General features: G+C 38.6%; 1 protein-coding gene across 3 annotated transcripts in view; it reads right to left on the bottom strand.

Annotated features, from left to right (window-relative positions):
* Positions 1 to 4,952: 4,952 nt before the first annotated feature.
* PDCD6IP (programmed cell death 6 interacting protein) overlaps positions 4,953 to 27,414 on the bottom strand; it is a 33,249-nt gene continuing 10,787 nt past the window's right edge. Inside the window, exons 4-18 of one of the 3 annotated variants that reach the window (XM_052694293.1) lie at positions 25,171 to 25,298; positions 24,486 to 24,639; positions 22,518 to 22,618; positions 19,998 to 20,129; positions 17,688 to 17,910; positions 16,864 to 16,987; positions 15,961 to 16,138; positions 15,409 to 15,520; positions 14,519 to 14,688; positions 13,479 to 13,727; positions 12,071 to 12,205; positions 11,110 to 11,204; positions 8,881 to 9,010; positions 8,370 to 8,584; positions 4,953 to 7,574 (exon numbers count right to left, since the gene is read on the bottom strand). In XM_052694293.1, coding sequence (XP_052550253.1) covers positions 7,415 to 7,574; positions 8,370 to 8,584; positions 8,881 to 9,010; positions 11,110 to 11,204; positions 12,071 to 12,205; positions 13,479 to 13,727; positions 14,519 to 14,688; positions 15,409 to 15,520; positions 15,961 to 16,138; positions 16,864 to 16,987; positions 17,688 to 17,910; positions 19,998 to 20,129; positions 22,518 to 22,618; positions 24,486 to 24,639; positions 25,171 to 25,298 — 2,306 coding nt within the window. In that variant the 3' untranslated portion in view covers positions 4,953 to 7,414. Of the gene's footprint in view, positions 7,575 to 8,369; positions 8,585 to 8,877; positions 9,011 to 11,109; positions 11,205 to 12,070; positions 12,206 to 13,478; positions 13,728 to 14,518; positions 14,689 to 15,408; positions 15,521 to 15,960; positions 16,139 to 16,863; positions 16,988 to 17,687; positions 17,911 to 19,997; positions 20,130 to 22,517; positions 22,619 to 24,485; positions 24,640 to 25,170; positions 25,299 to 27,414 lie in introns of all 3 variants that reach the window. The other 2 variants (XM_052694292.1, XM_052694294.1) reach the window with 2 other exon arrangements.

Below are 27,414 nucleotides of genomic sequence, written 5' to 3'. Positions count from 1 at the left end.
TGCAGGTGATGTTTAGCTTTCTCTGGTCTCTTCACAACAATCTTTTTATAGCATAGCAAAACTTTCCTTCCATAGTCTGTATCATTTCATCTCGACCCTTAACAACGCTGTTCAAAATTTTCCACGCAAAACTGATGATGCCATTGAGACGCAAGGACTTAACAGCAGTGCAGTACGTGGGGATAACGCCTTGTCTTTCTATACAATGCCACCCAGCGGTAGCAAACTGCCAGCCACTCTTCCTTCCTTAGCTATGTTTGGACTGGAAGCACACTGCAAAGTTTTGTTTAATGCGACAAGAAAAAATAGAATTCAGCACAGCCCTACAGTAACATCAGAAAACATCAGAACATCACACAGTGTATTTGCTGGATTAACATCTGTTTCCATGCTAGATCTCATACTCCTTTTCTGCTTATGGAAGTTAAAAATTGCAGCAAAATACAGAGTAATGAAAATTCCAGCATGTGGAATGTTCCATCACTAATAAAGTGTAACTAGTGACAGCAAGAGGCTGAATGGAGAAGAGATGCAGCTTGGAGTTTGAAATAGGGCATGGCTTATTGGGCATGCTGGCGTCGGGTCGACAGTTGGACTAGTTGACCTTAGTGGTCTTTCCCAACCTTAATGATTCCATTCATTTAAATTACAAAAGGTCACTCCTATCTTACCAGCAGTTCTTGTGCTCATGTTTCATCCTGCTGTGTCTCCTTTCCTATGGGCACATCAACACCAATCGTGATTCCTCTGCCCAGGTCAGTCACTCCAGGGGCGATCCTACCCATTTCTAAAACCTGACTGTAGCCTATAGCCAGCCTGTGCCAACACTGTCAGATCTACCTGATCTGTTGCATCTTTCTTTTTCCCTTCCCAAGACCCACTCTGCCCATCATCAGCCCTTTGCTCTCACCCAGCCCTCCAGTTGTATCTTCTGTCCCACTGGAAATCACCCTCCAAATGAGCTCCCTTCCTTGCTATCACTTCTCCCACTGCCCACAGACAAGGAAAAAAAAAGCTTCCTTCTCCATTAAAACCTTTTCTGGAACTTGTCCCCCTCTACCATAGTTAAATCTCCATCTCTTTTTTCCTTCCTTTTACTAAAACTGTTCTGTATCTTCTTCTGTTTCCATTAATTCTGGAGCCCTTTCCATCTCAATTCTGTTTTCCTTATACCACCCAACAGGGTAAGCTTTATTACTTCTTTCAATCAATATCTCAATTCTTCCATTCTGCCACCTCTTTCTCACCTTGGTTGATGAGCACGCTTGTTTCTCAGCCTCCAGCTGCCCCTCAGCTTCCATCCCACCTGCTCCTGGTTCTTGCCTGATCACACTGACATCTTTCCTCCATCAGTGCCTTTCTCTCTCATCTGCTGCTCCTGTTGGAGCTGCCCCACAGCGACATTGCAGCTGCTGCCACTGACACACCTTCCTCCTGCCGGTAACGTGCTGCTTTGTTCTGCTCCAGCTCTCCACTGGGTCTACATCCATTTTGCTCCAACGCTGCTTCCTTGCAGCATCAGTTTGGCCACGATCAAACAACTCTGCACTGCATGAGCTAAGGAATGCACGATGTCTTTTGCGCTTGGTCTGTTACAATAGATGTAGTTTCCCACGTGCCTTGCAGGCTCTGCAGTTCGGGCCGCAGGTCATCCATCACGGAGATGCCGGGATATCTACACTCACTTAAAATCGGCAGCGCTTAATTAAAAGCCACTCACCTGTCCTTCCAGCAAGGTGAGTCCGGGATCTCTTACTGCACACAGGCACGCCGAGCGAGCGGCGGGAACTGCTGCCATGAGTGGTGGCACACCGCCCTCTGCTGCTTCCCGACGCGCTCTGCTGTCAGAGCAGGGGCTCAGGGTCTCCTACACGGGTGGGTGCCTCAGGAAAGATTCGAGCAGACACAGAATAGGAGGCTCAGCAAGGTGCGGCACTGAGGGGACTTAGAAATCCTAAGCACGAATCACAGAATGCTTTGGACGTTCTGCAGACACTGCACAGATGAAGCTAACGTTATCAGTTGACCGAGGATCTGACTTTGGCACAGCAGTTTTCTCTAAGCATCATCATGCACTGCAAAGCAGGCCAATGGATAACAGCCGAGCTCAAAAACCACACATACTGCACTGGCCAAAATATGGGACAGTTTCAGTGGCGGTCTCAGTTGGAAGCTCTGCCTCCCAGCACAAACATGGTTACTTGAAGAAAACTTAGAAGAAAATGGTATCTTTCCCTGTATTATTATGGGTTAACAAAGGCAACTGAATTTGAAGGCCAAAAGCATTCAGCTAGAGGCCGCTCTCCATTTCTTCGATCATTCATGAGCCCAGCCTGCTCTCTTCTTCCTCCACCTCATCCAAATGCATACAAATCCAACTGATGAGCTTCAAATCAGCCTAATTTTACTTTCAGAATTTAAATTAAGTGCTAGAGTGGTAACTTGTGGCCAAGAAAGACAATGAGATCATGAGGTGTGTTAAAAAGAACGTGAGGTCAAGGAAGGTGACCCTCCTTCTCTACTCTGCCCCTGTGAGGCCTCACCTGGAGCACTATGTGAGCACCAAGGCCACGTCTGGGCTCCTCAGTTCAATAAAGCCAGGAAACTTCTGGAGAGAGTCCAGAGGAGGGCTATGAAGATGGTGAGGGTCCCAGAGCATCTCCTTCATGAAGAAAGGCTGAGAGAGCTGAGGCTCTTCATCCTAGAGAAGGCTGAGAGAGAATCCCACTGCTGTCTTCAAAAACCCAGGGGAAGGGCAGACTCTTCTGTGGTAGGTAGCAATAGAACAAGGGGCAAAGAGCAGAAACAACACAGGAAATTCCATAGAAACAAAAGAAAGACTTTTTTAATTGTCAAGAGTAACAGAGAGGTTGAGGAGCCTCCTCTGGAGATTTCCTGCGGACGCCTTTCTATGCGACCTACTGCATGGAACCTGCTGTAGCAGGAAGGGCGCTCCAGAGGTCCAGCAGGCCTGCCCAGCCCTGCAGCTGCCACGCAGCCAGGCCCCTACAGCAAGCACCAGCAGCTTGCTACAGGGAGAGCTGTGCTCCAGCATTCCAGAACACCTGGAGTAAAGCATGCATGCACTCAGCACAGCCATATGGGACAGCTGAACTGAGCGGGAAGAACTGGCAGTGATTGGTTGGTGGTAATTTGTTACAACTTGGCACTGATTTCACGATGAAGCTTTCTCTTTCATGCTTGATAGTAGAATATTTTTCCTTACCACACAGTTAATAGAACCAGCGGCCTGCTACTCCACCAAGATTTAGAAGCATCGTCCCGCTTCGTTTTGAAAAGTTAAAGCTGAAATGCAGTTCTACTACCACTGATTATGACACCCAATACAGGGAAATTAGATGCAAGGCCGAAGCCATCAGTACAATTTACAGCAATCAAATGCTCAACACTGAAGGACAGTGTAGCTTCAAACTTCAGTGCAGAACAAAAATTTAACTGAATATATACTATTTTGAGTGGCCAGAGCATAAAAAGCATACAGCAAAGTAGTTTGATGAAAACAATTCAAATAAACTCCATGAATTATGGGGTCTATCAGTACTGAACTATAATGACAAACACGATGCCAACATTTTAAAAATATTAAACAATAACCATTTTAAATACAACTTCAAATAGTTGTTTAAGAAATCTAAAGCTACCAGGTTCCTAACAGTAGCCAAAAAGTTACACCACAAAGTACCCTCAAATCCTCCCATGTTTCTTCCTAAAAATGCACAAATCAGCAGTTCTGGGAATTCATTTTTCAGGAGCTGGAACTTTCCAAACGTTTTTTAAACCTATGAGAACAAACTCCTGAAAAGTCAATCAAGTTCATTCAATAGTGAAGGAATCAAAATTCACGTTGTTGTGTCTTTTCCAGTGTTACCTCTTGATAAATGCCAGAGAATACGCTGGCAAGCCACTTCAGAACCACATGCTTTAATGTCAAATAAGTGCACCAATCAGCTAATAAAGAAAAAGAAGTGCTTTCTTGCAAGAGAAAGAGTTTTCTTGCAATTTCCAGCCATCTAGCAATTGTCATTTCTGAATGTCCAGGCCCAAATACTGCCTCAGGGTTCTTTGCAATAGTAATGGACTACTTTCAGCATAATTCAGACTAAATCCCGCAGATCACTCCTAAAGCACTCTGAACAGTTCCTACAGCTCCTAATCTCATTCAGGATTACAGCAAAAGAACAAGTATTAGCTGGTAATGCAGAAGCTTGTGGTCAAGAAAGATATTTTTCATGACTTAATTTTCATGTGACTTAAAACCATTATTTTGGTTTTTTTTTTCCAGGAAGGTACCCCTGCAATTGTTTGGTATTCCACTTATTTTTTTTTTGTTAGAACTTCCTAAGACTTGCTTTTCAGTTGCTACGAAAACTTTTACAGAAGACAAAACAAAACTAAATGCTCAACTTCACAACCTCTGAAAGAACACGACTGTAAACTTTTGTGTCTGTATAGCAACTGCAAAAAACCATAGTGTTACAAGCTTATTTAAAAAACAAAAACAACAACAATTGTCGGAGTATTTGTGGAGGGCATTGCTCTGCGGGGGCAAGCTAAGACCTGTAAGGCTTGCCCAGCAAAAGCACACTGCTGTGAGCCATATGCAAACCAGAGTAACAAGTTCGTGGAAACTGACACCGAGTCAGAGCTTCTGAAAGGCTGAGGAGGTCTCACCACTTCTTCCTCATACAATCAAAGGGAAATACTCTCCATCAGCCTTGGAAGTCAGTGCAACCGGCAAGATTTAAGCCATTGTTAAGAACTGCTGTGACACTGTGAAGCACCTGCATGGACAAGTGCCGTGCCACACAGCCGCTGACACGCGAGGCATATTCACCACAGCATACACTCACTTGAGGCTCGTAACTAATTCCCATCCTTTCCCAGGAAACAACTTGTCTGAAACCACGGTACTCAAGAGAGAAGCCATGAAATCAGGTTTTCTAATTGTTTTTTTTTTAATAAACTATAGAAGAACAAGGTAACATTTCAACTGAAGTCATGATAGCTGCATGCTCAAAAAGCAGATACAGACATGTCTCTGGGTTTTTCTGTTCTCTTGAAAGAAAAGGAAACAGTCATGTGAAAGCTGAAAGTAATGCACAGGTTTCTATACACATTCAACTGACAGCAGACTAAAGTAAACTAACACAGTTGGAAAAATGTTTTAACAGTGATTTCAGATCTACGAAATTTAAACGTAAATTTCAGCGTTAGGAACCCTTCTGCTGCACAGGTTACATTTTATACAGCATCAAAATTCTGTAAGTTGAGGCACTAGAAACAAACTTATCACAGTTACTCAAAAGCATCCGACGTACAAATGGAATAATCTACAGGCGACTGTGGACTAGAAATACAGAACTCAAATGGTGGCATTAGACTTGCGCTTGCTCACATCAACACAGTGAAATCAGTGGAAAACGACTGTGTTGGTTTTCTTTTTCCAGTTGAGTAAAACCAGGTTCTGATAGTTGGTTCAAATCAGTCCCCTTCCTAGCTTTTGCTCATTATCCTTGCTTGCCACCTCTGCGTTATGACAAAAGAAGAAGTTTGAGAAGTTCCCATGCCACCCCATGCAGCCTCTTATAAAGGGAAATGCAAAGCGCTCATTTTCATGCACTGTTGTATCCACGGTGCTGTATTCCCCTAATCCATCATTTTCCCCCAAGTCACAGAGCTTCTACAGGACTAATAAATTTATTTTTAATTAGACACTCATGTTCTGAAAGAGGAGTACTTTACACCTTTTGATTGGCATTTTCTGTAGGGGACAGGGAGCTTAAAAGACAATTAGAGCTGACATTAGTCTTCACAAAGCAATTGGAGCGATCTCATAGCAAGAACTGGAGACAAAGAAAGGAGCTCATATGGATCTGCATGCTGCTCTCTTTCAAGAGGAAGAGGATTCAGGATCTAGTGAGGTTTCCACCCAGATGCTACAAAAACTGGCACCCTTAAACCTCTACATTAAAATATACCTTGCTATTTTAATCAGGCACTTAAATAGAAAAATAAAAGTAGAAACACTTAACATAGTTTTGTGATAGCTATTCTGTACGGCCAGAACATCTTGAATGAAGCACTCAAGAAACCAAATGCCCCACAGAACCAAGTAACACATGTGAAGGGCTAAAAGGAAGAGAGTCCCGTACTACACAAACAAGTCTAAAAGAGATTGAAAAATGCTTAGCAAGTATTTGGTAGAAGCCATTAACCACAACCTTAGATTCTTCACTATCTAATGTAAAATGCAACATAAGGTTGTTAGTCCCTTGAGAAGATGGATCCAAAAGTAAATATTATACGTGCTTTCATTTGCCAGATGATTCTTTTATCCACCAAAAAAAAACAAAACAAAAAAAAACCAAAACCAGTTTCTCCACTCATTATGAACTCCACGAGGGAATGCATTACACTTTGAGGGGATCGAAGGAAAAATCACATAAAAGCAATCTGGACAATTCCAACAATCAGTAGCTGCCCTATGTTAAGTCATTACACATTTCTGATCAACTTTTCTCAGAAAAACATGGGTTCTACAGCAACCAACCACTGCTCCTCTAACAAGGACCTTGATTCAACTCCCTTCTTTTAAAAAGGGTTCTTGAGATGAGAGCAACCATTATTTTAAAGTGGTAACCAGCACTTTTTAATCAAATGTACTTCATAGGTACAGGATTCTACCCGCACGGCTTTACCTGCTGTGTATCTAAATGCTTAGTTTCAGGCTGTCAACAACAACAACAAAAAAGCTCAAGAAGAGGTTGAAATTCAATTGTAAGGCTAAGCACTCAAAGTTGGTTTTGTGTTATGGTCAAGTGTAAGTCAAGGGATAAATGGAAGAATCTAAGAGACAATACATCACAATACATTTTTCTGGTAATGAAAATGGTAAATATTTAAACCATCCTTATGTAATTTATTTTTAACCAATGATTTACAAGATCTTGATTATTAGACAAAATAGCATATTTTAACTAAACTAAAAAAACAAAACAAAAAAAAAAAAACAGTAGAGTATAGAAGGAAAGGCTATATAGCTTCATAGAATATATCACACCCAGTGCACACCCTGCTTCATTTTTCTCATCTGATCCCACTTGTTATTTGAAGGATTTTTGCAGAGAAACATTTTGGGCTAGTCAACATGTAGTGTAGAGTTTTCAGACCACTGAACTAGGTTCTAATTCTGGCCTATACCTACAGCCTATACCTGATCTCAGTGTTTAGTGTAATCAAAAACCCATCTAGACATTTTTGAGCAGTTAACAACAAACAAGAGTTATAGACTGCATACAGTTCAGTATGGTACGTTAACGGAAGCTAAAGTTTTAGTATGCTTATTGCAAATTTCTCCAAGATTTTTAACAAGCAGAGTTTTGTCGCGGATATATTATTGCTGTGGGAAATAAGGCTGCTGAGGAAAAGGGTATCCAGGTTGCTGAGGATATGGTGGTTGTCCAGGATTTTGAAATACAGGTGATGGGGTATACGGCCCAAACTGGCCATACATGTATGGATTATAGCCTATTGGCATTGGCATTTGGCAATACCTGTGTGAAGAGAAAGAAAAAAACATGCTTAGTTGCTACACACTGCTTATGTCAATTTGCAAATAACATCATATAACTCATTAATAGACAAAAAGACACGCAATCACTGCAAATGCTTTCTTTTCATGCTTCTTTATGTGCAGCAGGAAGCGTGGCAACTTTTAAGGACAGAACAAAACGAGGTTTAACGCATGGAACTGAAATACAGACAGAAGGTAGAGGAATGTAACTTGAACGTGAAGTGATCCAAATTGATTTTTTGTGTTTAATATCATTATATATATTTTAACATTTTAAGAGTCTGCTTCTAAAAGAGACAGCAGCAGCCTCAAAATCCTTGTGACAGCTCCAGAAAGATGAAAAATGCATCAGAAGATAGCACACTACTCAAATAGAATTTCTTCTGTATATTGTCATCTTCAGTAAGACACTGGGATTGAAAAATGATATGCCAACACTTAGGAGATTAACACCGACTAATTACGGGAGAACTTGCAATGGTCCACAAACCACAGTCAAGGAATTGCAGTCCTATCTCCCTTTCCCCTTTAAACAGGAAAACGTTGAAGTAAAAATCCCCTCAAGCAAAGAGAGCCCTCCACAAATGCTATGTGCCAATAATTCTAGCAAGAATTACATGATTGAAACTGAAAAAAAACCATGCCTCAAGAACACGAAACATTGCTGTAAAATCTGTTAACTTCAATGATAACAGATTTAAATACGTCACAAGTCACAAACAAGTGCTTTTAGACTGCGTTAACATTCCACAACAGAAGTACTCCCACAACATACCCTGGGTAACCTGGATAAGTTGGGTAAGGAGGTCCCTGTGCCTGGGAAGGCACAGTGCTTGATGCACCGGCTCCTGGAGCTGGAGTAGGAGCAGCAGGAGCAGGAGCAGAAGGAGGTGCTGCAGCTGTTCCAGAGGGTGCTGATGCAGATGGGGAACTGCTTGCTGCAGAAATCACTGGTGGTGGCGGCCGTGCCGGTGGCTGTGGTTTAGTACCCTAACAAAAGAAGATTAATCAAATTGGAGCTTCTTTCAGGAAGCCACAGTATCAAAACCTACGGCTATGTGGTTGGCTTATTTCTTACTTTTAAACAAATATTCTATATTTACTTCACGTAGATAACGCAAAGCAATGAACATTCAGTTTCAGACATATGAATCATTAACGTCAGCAGGATATAATACACGTTCCTCCAGTACATTAAGGAACAATATATGTAAGGTTACAGATCAGCATAGAGCTCAAAGATCAGACCTACTTCCAACCCGCTCATTCTGTAACATATTTACCACCATGGTTCTGGGTGCTGGAGTGGGAGCTGATGGAGCAGCAGGCTTACTTCCTCCAGCTGGCGTGGTCTGATAAGAAGGCAGAGGAATGGAGGGTGCACTGGGCTCCCTAGCAATGCTTTGTTGCAAATCTCTATTAAAAACAGACAAGCATACATATAAGCTTTATTAAAAAAAAGAAAAAAGTATATAACAACTACTTAAAAAAAAAGACAAACAAAACCTAGTATTTAGAGCTTAATCAGTGAGCTGGCTCCAACAATTTGGAGTCTATATCATTTTAATAAAAGAAAATCTTCCAGCAAAACCTTTGATTAAGTGTTATATTTATTTTTAATAATATCTTTATGTTCCAAGTCAATATTTGGTATAGATCATGACTCCTGGACACTACTTTGATAAGATAAAAGGAAGCACTGGCATCATGTTAGCTTCCACTAAATAGTGAAATTTTACAGTCAGTTCATCATGAAAATTCTGAGGCAATAGATCAAAGCTGCATATTCAGATGAATGTAGTATATGTCTCAGTGCAAAAAAATACAGCACTTGAAATTTGGCAGATTCTCCAAAACACATTAGGATGCATTTAAAGTTGGAAAAAATTTTGCACAAAGAAGTGTCAGATGAGATACATAACAGAATGCAGCAGCAAGAACATCACACCTGGCATTCTGAACCACAGCATGCAAAGGTGAGCTTCAGAGCAAAACAGAACTGGAAATTCAATTTGTAGGGGAAAAAAGCAAAGACTCATATGTATATGGCAAACTATTTGTAGCAGACAGTGGAATAACTTTTCAACATCATTATGCTGAAAGTATCAAAACTAATCTTAACATCTTAGAAAAAGATGCAACTCAGGGAAGGAATTCACAATTTTCTTCTTAAAATTATACAGCAGAAATTGCTGGCTTACAGGAAAGTGGCAAGCTTCAGAGTCAAGTGTGTATTCTGGCACCCAGTGACCAAACATCTACTGTAAAGCTTAAACCACCACCTCAGTGAGACACCAGATCAACAGATTAATTTTCAGTAAGTGAAGGCATAGCCCACAGCCAGTACTTGATTTTAATGGAGGAACAGGAGGGACACAAAGCTCACCACGCTAGTTTAGTACTCAAACTGAGAAATGCATTTGGGATCATATACTACAGGCATCCCAGATCTGATTGTCTCTGGGTGACGAGAGTTGGTCAGTGAACAGCTTACAAATGTAAAGCTTTAACAGTGATTGTTAACATATAGGAGATGTAAAAATATTAACAACTAAACCTTCATTACGCAGCTTAGAGCTTCTGAACTTCATTTGTGTATGAAGGAGGGAAAAAAGTAGAGGTGAAAAAAGACGGAAGGGGTTTGTATACAGTTGGAAGGAATTTATTTAAAAGCACAACATCCAAGTGATAAAAAGCAGTTTTAAAAAGGATGAGGTTAGAAAAGATACAGTTTGAGGGCTGAGCATCTCGTTCATGACATGGTACTTGCATGGTACAAAAAAACTGTATTTTCACTAACTGAAACTTGACTAATTAGCCTTTTTTACAATAGCCTACGTGCTTTGCTGTAGACAGCTGAAAAAAGTAATTTCAATTATCCTTTCCTCTGAAGTCAAGTGCCTAAAAATTACATTTCAAGCATACTGTACCATCCCAGTCACATGCATGGGACCTTGACAACATAAAACTGTTGCTTCCTTCACATGAAGGACAAAATCTACTTGTCTTTCTTCAGTAGCAAGGAAGTAGCAATATGCACAACCTAAACAATAACAAAGGAACAAACTGGATCATAGATGGAACACCTATTTCTTTCCCTCCGCTACACTGAGGGGCATGAATGACAATCAGATGCTAAAGCATTTAGCTGACCTCCCAAACCAATATCACAGCAGGGGCAAGGAACAAAAATCAAAACTTCCTCTGAAGGAAAAATATGATTACCAGATACATGCAAAAAAAGGATGTAGAGTAAAATCATGCTAAGATGAAAAAGATTCATGCTAAACTGTATAAGGGAACCGGAGAACAGAATTCAAAGCAGAATTCACCAGTCATTTATTCTATTACTTCTGTAGTTTTGAATCTCAAGAAAAGGGTTAACATGTAAAGCAAAAGGAGGGATGTGTGTGGAACACCTCATGTCATCAAGAACCATGATAAATTTGTCCCAATGATTATTTTCCAATAAATGCTGAACAATTTCTACAACACGTAAAATACTTAAATCTTACTTGAGCAGTTCATCTCTTTCAGTCTTGCGAGCAAAGACAATGTCACTGCATTTGTTTTGGAACTTCAGAAGGATTTCTGTCAGCTCATTGTAAAACTAGTAACAAAAATTAAACATGCTCAACCAAGAGTTTCAGATTCCACAGAGCATTTTTCTACACGCAGACTGTTACAGGCATTATGCTACTACACTGATCACAGCCTACCATTCCAGCAGAAACTGCAACTGCATTTTACACTTTTTGCAAAAGCACATTCTACTCAGCTGCTGCCTGTGTCTGTAATACCATCCACTTGCACATAATCAATATTCAAACACATAAAGAATTCAAAACAATTACAAAATCTATTTAAAACAGAACAAAACTTGGATCCTTGTTAGTTGATTATTTATTAAGTGGGGTTTTCTGTTGTTTCTTTTTTAAATTATTATTTTTGACTTATTATTTTACCACCTTCAGTTAGTTCCATGCATCTGATTTGTCTTTTTTTTTCCTCTAGAGGGTTATCAAGTCAATAAACTAGCAGAAGTACTTAATATTATAGCAGCAGGAAGCAATCTGGAAGATTAGATCAAGAGAGTGGGCTGAATAAAACCCTCCTCCCACCTTTTCTCATGTATATGTTAGCAGTATATAAAACACAAATTTGATAAGGTGATTAATTTTCAGAGAATAAATTCCTCAGATAAAACAGCTTATGTGGGTAATTCAGCATGAAGCAGCCCACTATAATTAATAGCTTTTCCTATTTTAATATAAACCAACACTCAGAAAAGCTCACTTTTCAGAGAGGAACACCTGCAAAAACAATCAACTTTCAAGCAACTCACTGTCCTCACTTCTGCAGTAAAATCCCCCAAAATGTACCTCCCATTTAGCACGACTACACAGTTCATGACTTTTGATTCACATCTGACTGAGTAAAGAAAAGATTCTTCCAATTCTTCGATTATTACTGTACCTTTGTGCCTTCTTTTAAATTGGCTAGGAGTTCCACAAAGTTGTCATTTGCTACAGCCAAGTTCTTCAAAACTTCTTCTCTCAAATTAGATTCGTTGTTTGATTGTTTCATCTTTGCAAAATCCTGATGTGCATTCTTAAAAGGAGAAAGGGAAAAAGTGAGCAGGGAAAATGATGCAGCCTGGCTCCATGTAAGACTCTGTATCTTCTGGTTTTAGTTTTATCCAGTGCTTTTACCCTCTTTTCCCAAAACCCACCTTGACCACCTTCCAGCCACACAATACACTCCCTGACACACACTGACTGCCAAGTGCAGTGGCTATTTCAGAATTATGTATGTATTAACTAACTGGCAGCAGGTAGCAGCTAATTATCTGTTTTGTTTGCATTGGCCTCCAGATAATTCTTTAGCTCCTACTGCAGACACTCCTCCAGAGGACATACTAATTAGGCTCTTTCTGCTGCACTATACTCTACTGACACTCATGAAATCATACTGAGTGCTTTTATATTTAAGAAGCTCTACCTGAAATTTGGTTGACATTGGCAAGCTATTAAAAGGCCAGCGAAGTGGAAAACTGACTGAAGGATCACCATCTCATTTCTGTGGGAAAAATTAGACTTCAAAGATAACTTCAGCTGCCAGAAGCAGCCATCAAACTTGAATTCCAGGACACTCAAGCATCCAAGTAATATCCATCAAGATTTTTAGAAGTAATTACGTTAAGATTCTTATCTATTTTCTTCCAAGTGCCAGTTGCAGTCACAAGTTGCAAGTACCCTTGCATGCAAACAGGCTCCACAACTACTCAAACAACTGTTCTTCCTTGACTAAGCACTAGGACTTCCTCTTCTGTCACACCCATCTCAAATGTTAGTGACAAATTAAGGTTAAGATCATAATTCACGCTTTGAGAAATTCTCATTGTTTTTTTACAGTGAGCTTCACAGATGCTGGAAGTCAAGCAGATTAAATAAACCAAAATTTGCTTCAGAGAGAAAAAACGTCTTTTAGCAGACAACAAAGACCAATCTCCTGTTATCTCACAAATGGCTATCAAGATGGGGTGATGGGGTGAGGAGAAAGAAAGTTAAATCAACCCAAAACCTCTTAAACACAGATAAATTTCTTCTAGGGCAAAACAGTCTGCATTACTGGGCTGAAGACAGTCCAAGGGAATTTACACTGCAATTCTGGCAGAGTTCACTAAAAATCTGTTTTTCTTTCCAGCTGTTTCTCAGTGATCAGATGAGTAAAGGAGTATCAGCTGGCCTACAATAAGAGTCCACAGCAAAACAGAATAGAAAGCAAAGTGAGATTTCTACAGCACTGGAAATATTAAACAATTGTTACTGCTTATGTTGAGAGTAAGGAAGATATAAGACATAAGGAAGACAAGCTATCGCACCTGAATGTTTTTGAGAAGTTCTTCCTGCTTTTTCAGGGATTCCTGCACTTTCTGTGTGTAACTTCCATAAATTCTGTCCAACTCTGTCACAGAGATAGCCTCCTCATTTATAGCACCATCCTGTGCAAGTGCAGTCAGGAATTTATTCGTCATGTCAAAATTTACAGATTTTAGGTCATTTTCCAGTTGTTCTCTCTCCTTTTTGACTTCATCCAGGCTAGCCAGCAAAGTTTTTAATACATTAACGACCTAGGTGATACAATTGTCAGAAATTAATATGTTTAGAAGAATTATTGCAAAAGTATATACTGCATTGTTTCTTTTCTGTATTGCACTCTTCACTGTTAGCACCGGCAACTTTAATGTATGAGCTTTTATTTATGTGTTTAAAACGACATTTTAAGGATGCATGATTAAGGACAAAACACAAACAAGCAACTTCAAGCATTCCTTAAGCTATCTTCTCTTCTACAGATTTGTTTCCACTAAGAACACTGAGTAACTATGATTTTTTTGTTGCAGTTATTTAAAGATCAGGTACAGTATTACAATATATATAATTAGAATATACAGTATACAATATTCTAAACATGGCGAGCTAAATACACTGATTTCAAAACACTTCTAGAAGAAAAGAAATATCCTATCATTGTTAATGAGCCACGACTCCCTTCAAAAGCAGATCGGCACAACTGCCTAATGCTTAGACAAAAAAACAACAGTATTTCTAACTGCTCCAAGACCTGTGTACTCCCCTACAGCACCCTATAAGGAAGTACACGTCTAGTACTGTTCCTCTTACAAGTTTGTCAACCACTTCTGCTTTACTTAACAACTCAACTTGCCTACAGTAAGCACAAAATATACTTCAGTAGATTTTACACAAAAAGTACAGACAGCATTTTTGAAGTGCTGTCCCCTGTGCTAACTGCAACTAAACAAGAGCTGCTAAGGAACAGCTTACACATCAGTTCACTTGAGTATATTTGGTTAGATGAATAATCCTTCTATACAAAATAGAGACTATTTGCATGCTTTACCTCGCTCCCTTGTAATGTTTTTGCTGGGTTGGCAGAAGGAATGGCTGCATTGAGTTCTGCCTCTGGCTTACACAGAAGTGCAATGGTATCCCGGTGAGACTGATAGCCTTCTCTAACCTGTCCATCTGCTTGCACAGCTTTATTCAAGATATTACGGAAGTTGGCTCCCTCTGGTGGTGGGAAGAAAAAATGGTAGTATTTCAAAACTTGCCCTGCACCAGGCTATACACACAAACACAAGACAACACTTTTATGACTTTTAAAGCTTTCAAGACAAAGTTTTAAACTTCATTTAGAAACAGTACACAAACAAGGCAGCTATACAAATTATCCAGAAAGGCATATGAAAGCATTTTAAACCCAGTTTGAACCACTCCCCTTTTAAAGCCTGTCAAACTTTGCTTAATTAAGGCACTGATGGCTGCCCCTTGCTGCCTTCCCAACAGCACACGTCTAGAACAGAAAGCCTGCTATGGTGATGACTGTAAGTATTATGACAAACTGCTAAAAATTAACTACACAAATCAATGAAAAAACACCTTAAGAGATAATTTTTGAAAGCTGATATACAAAGAAGCACTAAAAGACCCACTTAAGTGGTAACTGAAAACAAGTTCTTAGAAGCACAGCCATTTTTTGCTACATATTATTTCTGAACATCAGCACATATGTGCTGATGAAACATCCAAAAACTCTCTGCCATGACATCAACTCTCAACTCCAAACAGTAGTACAGTTTGCCATAAGGATATTTCAGCACACTCTCCTAAATTGAGATTTATCTTCAAAATTAATACAACACAATATGTAAAAAACTATTTTAATTTTTGTAAGAACAGACACTTCAGAACATCCCTTGGATTCAAGTCACAAACTTGAATGAACTTTACCTGCCCTTAAAGGCTTATAGAGATCATTGGATGGTGTTCGCTGCCAACGTTCTTTGAATTTGGTTCGGAGTTCACTGTCTGTAGTTTCTTCCTCGTCTAATAACCGTAGTGACTGAAGGAGTTAGAAGTGTAAATGCATTATAATGCCTCGTAAACATGAAATAGCTACAAAGCACACAGCTAGTTTAAGAAATAAAAAGAATGCACACCTATATTTCATAAATGTAATTTGCAAATAGAAAAGAATATATATGTGGCATAAATGATCCAGGTTTTCACAGAATGTTTCCCCACTTCCCCCACCTTGATGATAAAAACAAAATATTTGTGTGTTCACTTACATGACAGCGCAGTTTTTGCATACATGGGCTAAAAATTTAAAGTGCTATCGCGAGCACAATTTTTAGTGCTACTATAAGCACTGTGATTTTAAGGAGCTATTCAAGTTAGAAGCATTTTGGATAACTGTGCACACTGACGTGGGCCTTTACAGAAAACAAATTAGGTTGCTGTGTTCAAGGATGTTTTAGTGTTAGCAGTAGCTGAGCTTACTTCATCTAAGATTTCTTTGTTCCTTTGTAGCAGTTCAGGTAGATCTTTGATCAGCTGATCGATAGTCTGAACTCCTCCCTGTTCAATCACAGCCTTAGATTTGTTCAAAATGGACTGAGGAACAGTATCACCAGACACATCTTCTATGGCAGCCGGAAGATTGAGGGAAGCCAACACTCTGAAATTCAGAGTCAACATGTTCTATAGCTGTCTACAGTGTTAAGGTAATTTTATCCTATAAATAGCACTGCTATTCAAATAAACATTCACACAGTCAATAAAAGAATGGAAACACTCTTACTTAACATACCATTGGACAAAAAGGTCAAAGTGAGTACTTTGAACTTATTCGTGGAGTATACCTCACAAATAAACAGCTCTCAAAGCTCTTAAAAACTAAACAAATCCCAGACTCCCAGCTTCTAACAAATACGGCACATATTTTCAGTAGCAACTACCTGGTAGATAAATAACCAATTGCCTTGAGTTACATTTTTATTTTCCAGCTTTGTAAGCTTTTTATTATTATTATTTTAAAAAAAAAATCTTTGGAGGTGGGGAGATGATGCAGCGTACTGTTGGTTCAGTTAAGCTGACCACTGAAATGTGAAAATCCCTCTAGATTAATGATAGTGGATTTCTTTCAGAGCAAGTGCCAGCCTCTTAAAAACTGAAAAGACAGAAAAAAAACCAATGAAATGCCATTCATTCTTCTGATACTTTTAGCCTTCGTACCTGCAGACAAGCAGTTCTCAACACCCCCCTAGGAAGTTTGCTGGCCTACCATACAGCAATAACAAAAGACTTCACTGTAATCCAGAGACATACAGGATCCAAGGCAATTAGTATTTAGAAGGTGTTCCATAATTCCTCTTGATGAAGTTAAGAAGCAGCCATACTTACCCATTTGCCAAATTTGTGGCTTCTCTCATCTGGGCTATTAGCCTGTTTACTAGATCTGCCTTCCTCTGGTTATAAACACTCACAGATTGCTGAACTTGCAAGGGAACCATCTTCTCAAACAGGTCTACAATGAAAGCAGTATAAATTACTGAAGTTGTACTGTGGAGGTAAGAGGATGCAAACACCTTCACGGCTCTCTAGTACAGGCTGTACTTTAAGATACTTCTCCTCCACTCCCTTAGGTGTGTTAAAATAAATTTCTAAAGGTCTTTATTTTAATGCATTGGATTTCCATCTAAGACTGAAACTGAGTTAAAATAATCTAAAGGCATTTCATTGACAACAATTGTAGGACTAAAAATCATACCTTCCTTAAGCCTTTTTTTTTTTTTTAAAGGGAACAAAAGGAAAGAGAGAAGACCATTTTTCAGAACCCCCTGCTCAGCCAAACGGGTATTTACCAGCTTTAAGAAAGGCCAGCAAGTAGGTTAGCAAAGACTGTATAATTTGATATTTTCCCCTGTATCATTGCTTTTTCAAAGTTATAAAGATTGGTTTAATATGGGGAAAAAAACAGCTGCTGTGAAAAATCTTTAAGATTACATTGCAGATAATGATTCATATTCTGATTTTTTTTCTTCCAGCACATTTTATTCTCAAGATGAAAAACATCAAATTGGAAAAAGTAATACTTTCAAAGACACTGAGCAGACTTCATATAATTCAAGAGTAAACACCTACTTTTTCATGGCACAAACAGGCTTTAGTGGCTAGGCACATTTTACAGGGTAGCGATTGCCCTGTGCTTGGCAAACTTTGCTTACCAGTGAATTTCTGACTGAGGGGCACAACAACTGGAGTAGACTTGACAAGGCTGGCTTTCCCAATGGGCTCCAAATCTTTCAGGTCAGGAACACGGTCATGATAAATGAAGTCGTTATCTTTTTTGGCAGCTGTAAGCGCACGGTTGATTTTGTCCACCAAATCTTTAACATTGATATATTCATCATAACGAGACGCCACTGTTTTCACCAAGTCTGCTGCATGCTAGGAAATCAAAAGAGTTAAAGTTAGAGAAAAGGTGCTGTTCTAATATATTTATTTTTAAAAAAGATTAGCTTCCCAGTTAATCATGTGTCTTAATTACCAAAGCATATGATTGATTTTACTCTTTTCTTTAATAAGTGGAATAATTTTTTCCTGGGTATCAAAATTGAGATTAAAAATTAATAGAAGTTGCTTATTTAAAAAAAAAAAAAAAAAAAAAAAATCAGCGAGCAAGCCTCACAGCCTTTAGGCACAATAGCCTATGAATCCCCCAAATCCTATAGGAAGATCACAGGTTAAAGGCAGTGACACTTCAAAAACCTGTTTACAAAAGAAGTCACCAAGTCATTTCCATGTCAATTTTAATTCAAAGGTTGCTTTCACAGGTATCCCAGAAATTTCTCAAATCTAGCTCAGGGGCATAGAAGAAGCAAAGCCAAAGTCCTGGTCTCCACACCTACTGCTAATACCTGTCTAACCTTGAGCTCAGAAGCTACAGAAGTGTTGCTGAGTCCTACTGCAAATTAAAACACAAATACTGCTGCCTCTTCACTTCTGTTTGCCAAAGCTACATAAAGCTCTAAGATCTCCGGCCTTCCTACACCCAATTTACTGCAAGAGAAACGCAGGACAAGACACTGTCCTTAGATGGTATTTGTTCCATCCTGATCACATTTGTGTTGCAAATACATAAAACCAACATGTTTAAGAGGCAATTTTAATCAAGGCTTACTTAAAATCACAGAAAGTCAAGAACTGAAACTTCAGAGGATTGTATAATGGAGGGATATAAAGAGCTGTATTACAAATAAAACTGAAGTTTGCCAAGACTTTTGCAAGAAATCACCCACCAGCAGTTCTGTTATATCCCCCTCCTCCCTATTACTATAGACTAACAAGCATGTGCCAGAGACAGGAAATGACAGAAGAAACAGGCATGCATCATATATACTTTAACTTGAAAGTTCATAACAAATGTCCTTTTTCTCCCCAGCCTAATTGTAGCACTTCATAGCATCTGCAATTTTCAAAAAACATGAACAGAAAGGACAGCAAGTCCCTAGTTTAACAAAATAAGACAGGACTTTGTGCACCATTCACAGCGCAGTACTGAAACAAGCAATAATGGCATACTTCCCTTCAGACTGCACAGAAACATCTCAACTATCAAGCATGAAGGGATACTTTCTGTAACAGAACACTATGTGAAATCAAGGGCAGAAGCTTATTAACGATACAAATTAATAGTAAATCTGATCTAGACAGATCTGTTAGTGGCAAACATTTAAAAAAAAAAACCTCTAAGATTCTCTAGCAGTGGAATCTTAGAGAAAAGAGCTCTGCTAGGTAGATTTGGAAGTCAAGAGAAAGATACAGAGGTGTACCTTCATCCATTACCAAAAAATGTGTAACAGTAACTTCTAAAATGTCAACACGATAACTCTATCTTGTAACTTTCCTGTTATTAATAGAGCACATGGATCCCCAGACAAAATGGTACTTCCTACTTTCCCTTCTCAAGAACCAGAGGACTTGAAGAAAACTGTTAATTTAAGGTATTTTTTCTATACTACACTGCACCAGTGAGAAGACCTTACCCATCACTATATTATAAACAAACCCCTCTGTAAATCAGGTGTAGATACAAAAAAAAAAAAAAGACTAAAAATACAACTGTTCGTGTTTTTCAAAAATCAGATTTATATCAGGATGGCACGAAAAGAGTTAAGTACAAAGCTGAATTTAATTTCTTTTTATGACCTAATTACTTAGGAACCTTTATTAACAAAACTGTTAACTATCCTGAGGAAAGAAGCATGTGTAAATGTAAAGATACAGATTTAACACGTCAAGCAGGATCAATGGTACCAAAGTGCCCCAAAATGAAAATGCATCATCATAAAAGCTACAGATATACTTCTCACCTATGCAGCTACTAATTATTTGATTCATGTGATAAATATGCTCTGCAATTTTTGAATGTTTCAGTCCTGCCTATTTCAGTTGTAAGACACTCACCTAACATTTCAGGACTAAAAGTTTTCCCATATTTTTCAGATAAGACAAAAAGTATTCAAATTACCTACCTGCAACCTCCCAATTTCTTCACCAAATTTCTTCTGCTGCTTTGCCAGGATAGATTGATGATATTCTGCATTGGCCTGCATAATGCAGTGCTTTGCAGCCAGAACAGGAAACACCTCCTGGAAATAAAAATACTGACCAGGGGAAAGTCCAACCACATAAACCACCACAGACAACATGGGATGCAGGAAGAAAAAGGAAGAAGAAAAGGAAATTAGAATCACCCAATTAATGGTTTAGATAGGTTAAAATATTAGAGGTAAATGTCAGAGATCACACGACTTTGCATGGATTGAATCAATTTTTTCCTCTTCAATCTGTTGCTGTAAGTTTCTTGGTGTCTATCATATCAGATGAACTACAGTTTAAATTCAAACCATGGAGTCGCAACATTTACTCCAGAGATTAGGAATGCATGCATATTTTAGGAAGGATAGTTGCAAGAGCACACCCAAATGCCCCCAAGACAAGACAGTATTCTTAAAAGGAGGAGGAAAGAGTGGGAGGGGAAAACCTTTTTTGTTGTTGTTGTTTTTTTCATATGTAGCAGCAAGAAAATAACATCTACCAAGAAAAGAACTCTAAAACCGTGAAAACAAAGAACAAAAAGAACCAAAAATATTGAGATGTAAAGCCATTAAAAAGTCATTTTAGACTTTCATATAAGCGCACTTATCTTCACAGGAACACCAACCAAGACATGAAGAAAACATTATACTGCAGGCAACAGCATTAGGCACAGTCTTTGATCAAGGATTTGGCCTTGCTGTTCTATTTCTTAAACCAAGGAGCACTGGAAAAGCAGAGTGATGTTTTAAAGAACTCGTACAAAAACCTGCTTCTTCACATTTGTGCAACCTTGATGCACCCCAGAGATGAGAAGTCCAACTCGAAAGATCAGCAGATTAGGAAGCCTTGCAACTGGAGAATGACACATCAAGTTGACCTTATTTCACGCCCCCAAGCACGTAATGGTTCTCAGAGCTGACATTAACTCACAGACCCAGAAAACCTTACCATGTTATTTTGAATAACCAGTTGACAGATTACTGTAAAACTGGAACAGGGAGCAAATCTACAGTTTAGAAGGATTCACAATCACAAAAGACAAAGCAAGGCCTTCTGTTATATCACATTACCTCAGAATTCAATTACAACCACAGCACCTAGGCAAGAAATCGGTCCAATCTGTAAAACACCACTGCACACGTAACAAGAAATACGTGCACACAAAGGAATCCAGAGTTGCAGCCAAGTAAAACATCCATTGAACTTAGGCTTTCTTTTCCAAAACATATATTGAAAAGTCACCCACTGTCTAGAGCAAAGGCATTTGTGTAATTTAGTCCTTAAGAATAAAAAAGCATGCTAGGTTTACTTTAGCAGAGTAGCCCTTACACGGTTCCTACAATTCAAGATTCCACACTGCAGAGAAGTTAGAAAAACAGGGGAAAAAAACAGAGAAAACTGACATGATTTATTCCAGAGGAAATAACTGCCATGACATTAAGGACACCTATGTGGCTTACAGGGCATATTAAGTCATTGGACCAAACATCAACCATTTTATCAATGGTAAAAATATTTCTTTTTTTTTCCTCTGTGGTGGCAGGTTTTAGTAGATTTGGTATATTTGACTTTTCACTTTTATGATGATGACCACCCACTGCAAGCTGGGATCATTGTTTTAGAAACTATGAATGAAAAGTAATTGGAAATCAGCAGTTTGGGATGTTCCCGTGGATATTCACACCACAATCACTACGAAGGACAAACTGCAACTTTACTACATACAAATTTAAGAGTCTAACAATATCAGAATTAAGTACCTCTTATCCAAGATTTAAGTTCTCACACTGCACAGAAGAATTCCTACTGTTTTATGATTTAATTATAATTGATAGAACCTTGAACCTTCCCAACTTCTTCAAGTACTTGTTATTGAAAGAATGTGGTAGAAATAATCTTCCCACTTCTTCCAAAAATTAAGAGCGCTCAAATTAATAGTCAAGTCTAGACTGAGATAATTTATAAATATCAAAACTGCTTTGGAGGTGGAAGAGGAGAAGGCAGAAGGAAGAGACACTTTTTCAGCCATGCTTTTCATTAACAGGTAGGTGATAAATGCCGCCATAATAAACTGTTATCAAGACAGCAAATTTCACACAAAAACACCGAGACTAGAAACCAATTAAACCCCATTAGAAATGTTAGTTTGAAAACCCGATTTAGTAAGATATTAAGTAAGAAGGTATCCTTGAAGGCATCAAATGTTCCAAGTTCACTTCAAATGAAATATGCTGCAAGTAAACATACTTCAATTACATTTTTTAATAATTATTTAAAGTAAGTGATATATTTTTCTTCCTAGATTCTTCAGTTTTTCTAATTACAGCTTCACACATAACATAAATGTAACAACAATGGTCAGCTTTTCTTGAGGATACCACATGATGCACATTTGATTAAGTACACTGCACACAACAGCAACAGATCCCATGTTATTTCCAAGAGTTACTAACCTTGGGCAGAGTATCTTTGTACTGACACTGTTTGTAAGCATCACCATAGTAATCTGCAGCTTGATTAGCTAGTTTAGCTATGATGGCATCTTTCATTTTATCTGAAGGAACAAAGAAAAACATTATGATTATCATCAGTGTACACAAGTCAGCAGCGTAATTATTTCATCCCCAAACAGCAGTAATCACTAAGGGAATACATTTCACATCAGAGACACTTCTGCTCAGCAGCATTCCCTGTCTTGTGTCCTCGCCCAGTTTCTGAAGCCAGAACCATTAAAAAGAACACATATCTCTTCTTACCTCTTTTTATAATCATCTCTGGCCTGCACTAGCAATTCAGCCCTCTTAGATGAAGCAAGAATCAATGCAAACATTGAGCATCTAAACAGCTGCTCTTACAAACAAGTATTCTCTGATTCAGGTGATTTTTTTATGTATGGCCAGACTGATAACCATTAGTGGGAAGTACAGGAGAGGGGGAGTAGAAAGCCATAAGTACTCAAATCACTGAAAGCAAATCCAAAATGTGCTGTTCATTCTAAAACACACACCTACAACACTCAGATACGAGCTATGATGTTACACTTTATGCTCTATGACTTCAGTGCATTTAAGATATCCTAGGCAGATGTTTTTCAACGTGGAATAGGTTAGAGATGGCAAATGAAGGAAAAGGAGCTTTTGTGATCTGACAAATCTTTGTTAACATGTTTTTATTAAATATTTAGTTAATTGAAGAGAAACAAGTAACATCTAAATAGATGGGACTGGAAGAATGTTCTATAATTTAATCTTACTCCACAGAGCCTAAGCATTAACATAAAATAACCGTTGATACATTAGCCACACTTCTATTAACAATGGAAATGTCAGAGACTATTTGTCTGCACGGATAGTTCAGAATAGGTATTTCCCTGTTACAAGCTTTAGCTTTCATTCACACATCCTAAAAATACTGCAGCTACTAATGCAAACATACAGAAGGAATAACAAATACATGTAGACTTAGAGACACTTACAACATTAAGAAAGGCTCAGAAATTGAAGAACTAGTTTGCAGTTCCGCACTGAAGTTCGATTTAGCTGACCTTTTTTTTTTGTCAAACAATTCCCCTTTCAATTTATGAATAAGTGCAGTTTCACCAGATATCATTTGAATAAGGCTGCTGAACAACCCAGCTCATGAGAGAGTCAAATCAGAAAAATTGCAAGTAATGCAAATAGACAAAGCAGCAAGAAGCTGAATTTGAGTTCTGAGACCAAGCTGTGAAGCACTTCTGCCTGAAAAACAGATTTTCCATGTTGTCAACTACAACACTTCACACAGTGCATTTCTTTTCCTGCAGGGAAAAGAATCTCTCTACATCTGACAAAAACCTACAGCCTCCGCAGTCAGATTATTATTAACCTGTGCTTCTAAGACTGGAGGACTTGTGGTCATAGGAATAGCCAAATTCACTCGTTAACTAGGTGCATGTGGACTTTCAATCAGCCTTGCTTTATCATATTCTGAATAAGAAGAAGTTTTGCTACCAGCATGACAATAAACATAAACACAGCTTATTAGTAAGCAAAAGGACATCAGCTTCCGGTTCTCTAAAAGGCAAAAGGCTACAATATTTTTTCCCCTATGAAGAAACATACCAGTTAAATCTTTTGTTTCCCAGACAGACAAGTATGTAATCCAGCAAAATCCTTCATAAAGAAAGACTAATTGTTTTGAATACAAAAAGAAAGGAAAGGCAAGTGGAACAAATGCACTGTAAAATGAACCTTAAATTCTAAAATGACATCTGTAGTTTATGTTTGATGACCTGTACTTACAGAGGAGTGCTGGAAATCAGTAAGGGCAAAACTGAAAATCTGAAAGGCCAGCCATCATCTCTTAATAATTTAAAATGATTTCATGTTTTTCTGGAAGTTACAGCAAGCACATGAACACACAACCTGAACGTTAACGTGTACCTCTTGTTGCTTTCAAAAAAAACACTTCTTGTGCTTGAGCCAGCATAATGAGACTGAGGGTTCCAACTGTGTCTGGAGAGATGTCCACTGTGGGTTCTCTGTTCAGAGCTGACAGGACGGTGTCTTTAATGTGTTGGAAAGCACCACTTGCAAACTGAACAAAATAGAAAATTAACATCTTTCTTATTCCAAAACAGGCTTTTGCTCTAATATATTTCATGCAGTAATTTCAAAGTACTATAAATTCTTTGGTGTACAGTCTCCCATTTATTGTTTAACTGTCAAAACCAACTCCAACTTGCAACTTCTTGTTCTTGCAAGGACAAATATAAAAGCCAAAGTATACTGGTGATAGCTAACCACGTAAGAACAGGAAAAATGTAATGCATTTTAAGAAGAATTTAAGCGAGTATTACTGTATAACTTGTTAGGAGTACACTTCATATCAGCTAAAATTACTAGGTCTCTAGTTGAAGACTGTTAGTTACCAGCAGTTGCCAGAAGGGGCAGAGGCGAGCTGTTATGGAATGAAATCTTCCAAAACTAGCAAGTAAGCAGGAGCCAATGCCATCTGATCAGTCAATCCACCATTGTAGTTAAAGGAAGAAAACACATGCAGCTGCAGAACTGATGTTCTAAAATCAATAATTCTGAATTCCAAAACATAAGCAGGGAGCCTCTGTACCTGATAGTGTTTAGCTGCAGCTTTTAGCCCTTCGTCATTATCTAGATTCTGTTCTGCTGCAATCTGGCTTGCCAGTGCTCCACAGTTGAACAAAACACAGGTCTTCTCATACCCCAAACTTGCCAGAGCTGCAATCAAGAAAAATTGTTATCCACACTTTTAAGAAAATAGTAACTTCCAGTACTTGAGCATCCTACAGACAAAGGGATAGGTTCAAACTAAAAAAATAAAACAATCACAATGAACTTTTAAAGTCAAAAATATCTTTGACCCAAAGGCTGAACAGAGCCTATTCAATACTTCCACTAAATGTTTCAAAGTGAGGAAGAGCCATAGCATAAATACACAAAATAGCTAGAAAGTCATTACAATTACAATGCAATGGGTTTTTTTTTTTTGGCTCCTGAAAGTATAAGAACATACTTCATATTTTCCTTTAGTAACGTGTGTGACCTTTTAAGTATCAGTCACCCTGCAGCAACAACCTAAGAACTACATGTTTTTACTGTATCTTGAATGCAGATCGCCCTTCTTTCACTGAGAGCAAATGGATTCACATGCTCTGTCTTATTATACATTGAAATGGAGGGAGGGAGTTTTTCCCCCCACAAATATCATTTCACACTGAAAATACTAACAAACATAATGGATGTATTCTGGTTACAGATGTACTGAGACAGCTACAGATTTACTTAAAACATGTGCTCACTAGAGAGCAGCATGGCCTGTTCAGACTCAATTCCTGCAGTACTTCAAAGCCCCAGAGGATGGAGCCTCCAGATCTAGAAACAGTTAATACCTGAACAGCAACTATTTTGAATCTACTAATTGCCTTCCAAAGGTTATTAGAATTTCCAGCACAGGCATTCAGCCAAACGCTGCAGATATTCTGTGCTCTGTGGAGAAGAAAAAACTGAATGAACTCATTCCCCATTTCACAAACCCAGGTCCAATTGCTGAGTTACAACATGCAAGTAATACTAATGGGGCACATCATTTTGTATCACTATCATCCAGCCTCTTATTCAGCTACGTATTTCTTTCTCACCAAAGTTTTTACTCCCTGACCTGCACTAAATTTTAAGACAAGCAGCCACTGTATTTCATCTAGGTGATAGTCATTTATCTACATCTATTATCTACAATTTCTCCTGTAAGTTTACTTTCCAGAATTTTTCTAAATAACGTGTTATACAGGCTACAGGTTAAGTCAAAAAATTAAAACACAAGGAAGTAAAGAAGATGTCTTAATGTTTCTGAAGTGCAGAAGTGCTCTGTAGCTAGAATTACTTTACACTTTGGCCTGTTTCTCAAGTGTGATTTACTACAGTGAGAACAGCTGTTAAGCAATATAGTTTTTCTCAGACTCATCTGTTTATAGCTCTACCTACTAACTTAAGCCAACATATTTCAGACTGCAAGTCATGCTACGAACTGGGTCACTTTTCCAACAGTCACAGTATCTGCTAGTACCCCTGTGATACAGACTGGGATACAAGGAAGGGCAGGAAGAAAGCAGTCACTACAGTGAAAGCCAGAACTCTCAAGCCACACTCCTGGATCTCACTTCCACAGAAGTGAAAGGAGTTTTGTGTTGAATTTTCATCTGGAGAAAGAATTGCCTCCTCTTTAGAGGTAAGCACATTTTACTCCCTAATGATGGAAAACTTGGCCTCATACTGACAAAGCCCACTGCTAATTCTCACCAGAAAGGCTCACACATACGCTGTATTGCACTTGGAGAGCAGCATCTGGACAGTCTGCAATGTAGCACTAAAACCACAGACCAGTAAACTCCTTTTGTTAACTTCTTCCCACTAAGGTCTGTTTTAAACTTCAAAACAGTTTTCATTCCGCTGCTCGTTAACTAACCATTACTCACAACTCAATCATGAATGTCTTGGATATTGCAGAGGGACTGTTGCATAAATCTCTGGCCATCTGCCTCACACTATTTAGGCTAGTATATAATTAACCTGCAGACAAGCAAGCTTTCTGCCACAAAACTGCAGATATTCAAATCCTCAGGACTAACTTTTATACATCTCTGACAGTATAAAAGACTGACAGACTTTTTAAGTAATAATTACATGTTCTGAACTTCATTATGAAAGAAAAGTTATTTATCATGAAGCAGGAGCTCCCCAGAAAACAGAGCCAAGCAAACTGTAAAGAAAGACACAGCATCTTCAGGACAGCCTCTCATTACCCACAAAAATTTCCTAGAGTAGTTCACAAAACTGA

This window comes from Tympanuchus pallidicinctus, unplaced genomic scaffold (assembly GCF_026119805.1).
Source record: "Tympanuchus pallidicinctus isolate F22 unplaced genomic scaffold, pur_lepc_1.0 scaffold3, whole genome shotgun sequence".
Classification (NCBI taxonomy): Eukaryota; Metazoa; Chordata; class Aves; order Galliformes; family Phasianidae; genus Tympanuchus; species Tympanuchus pallidicinctus.
This window is presented reverse-complemented; position numbering and strand designations above follow the sequence as displayed.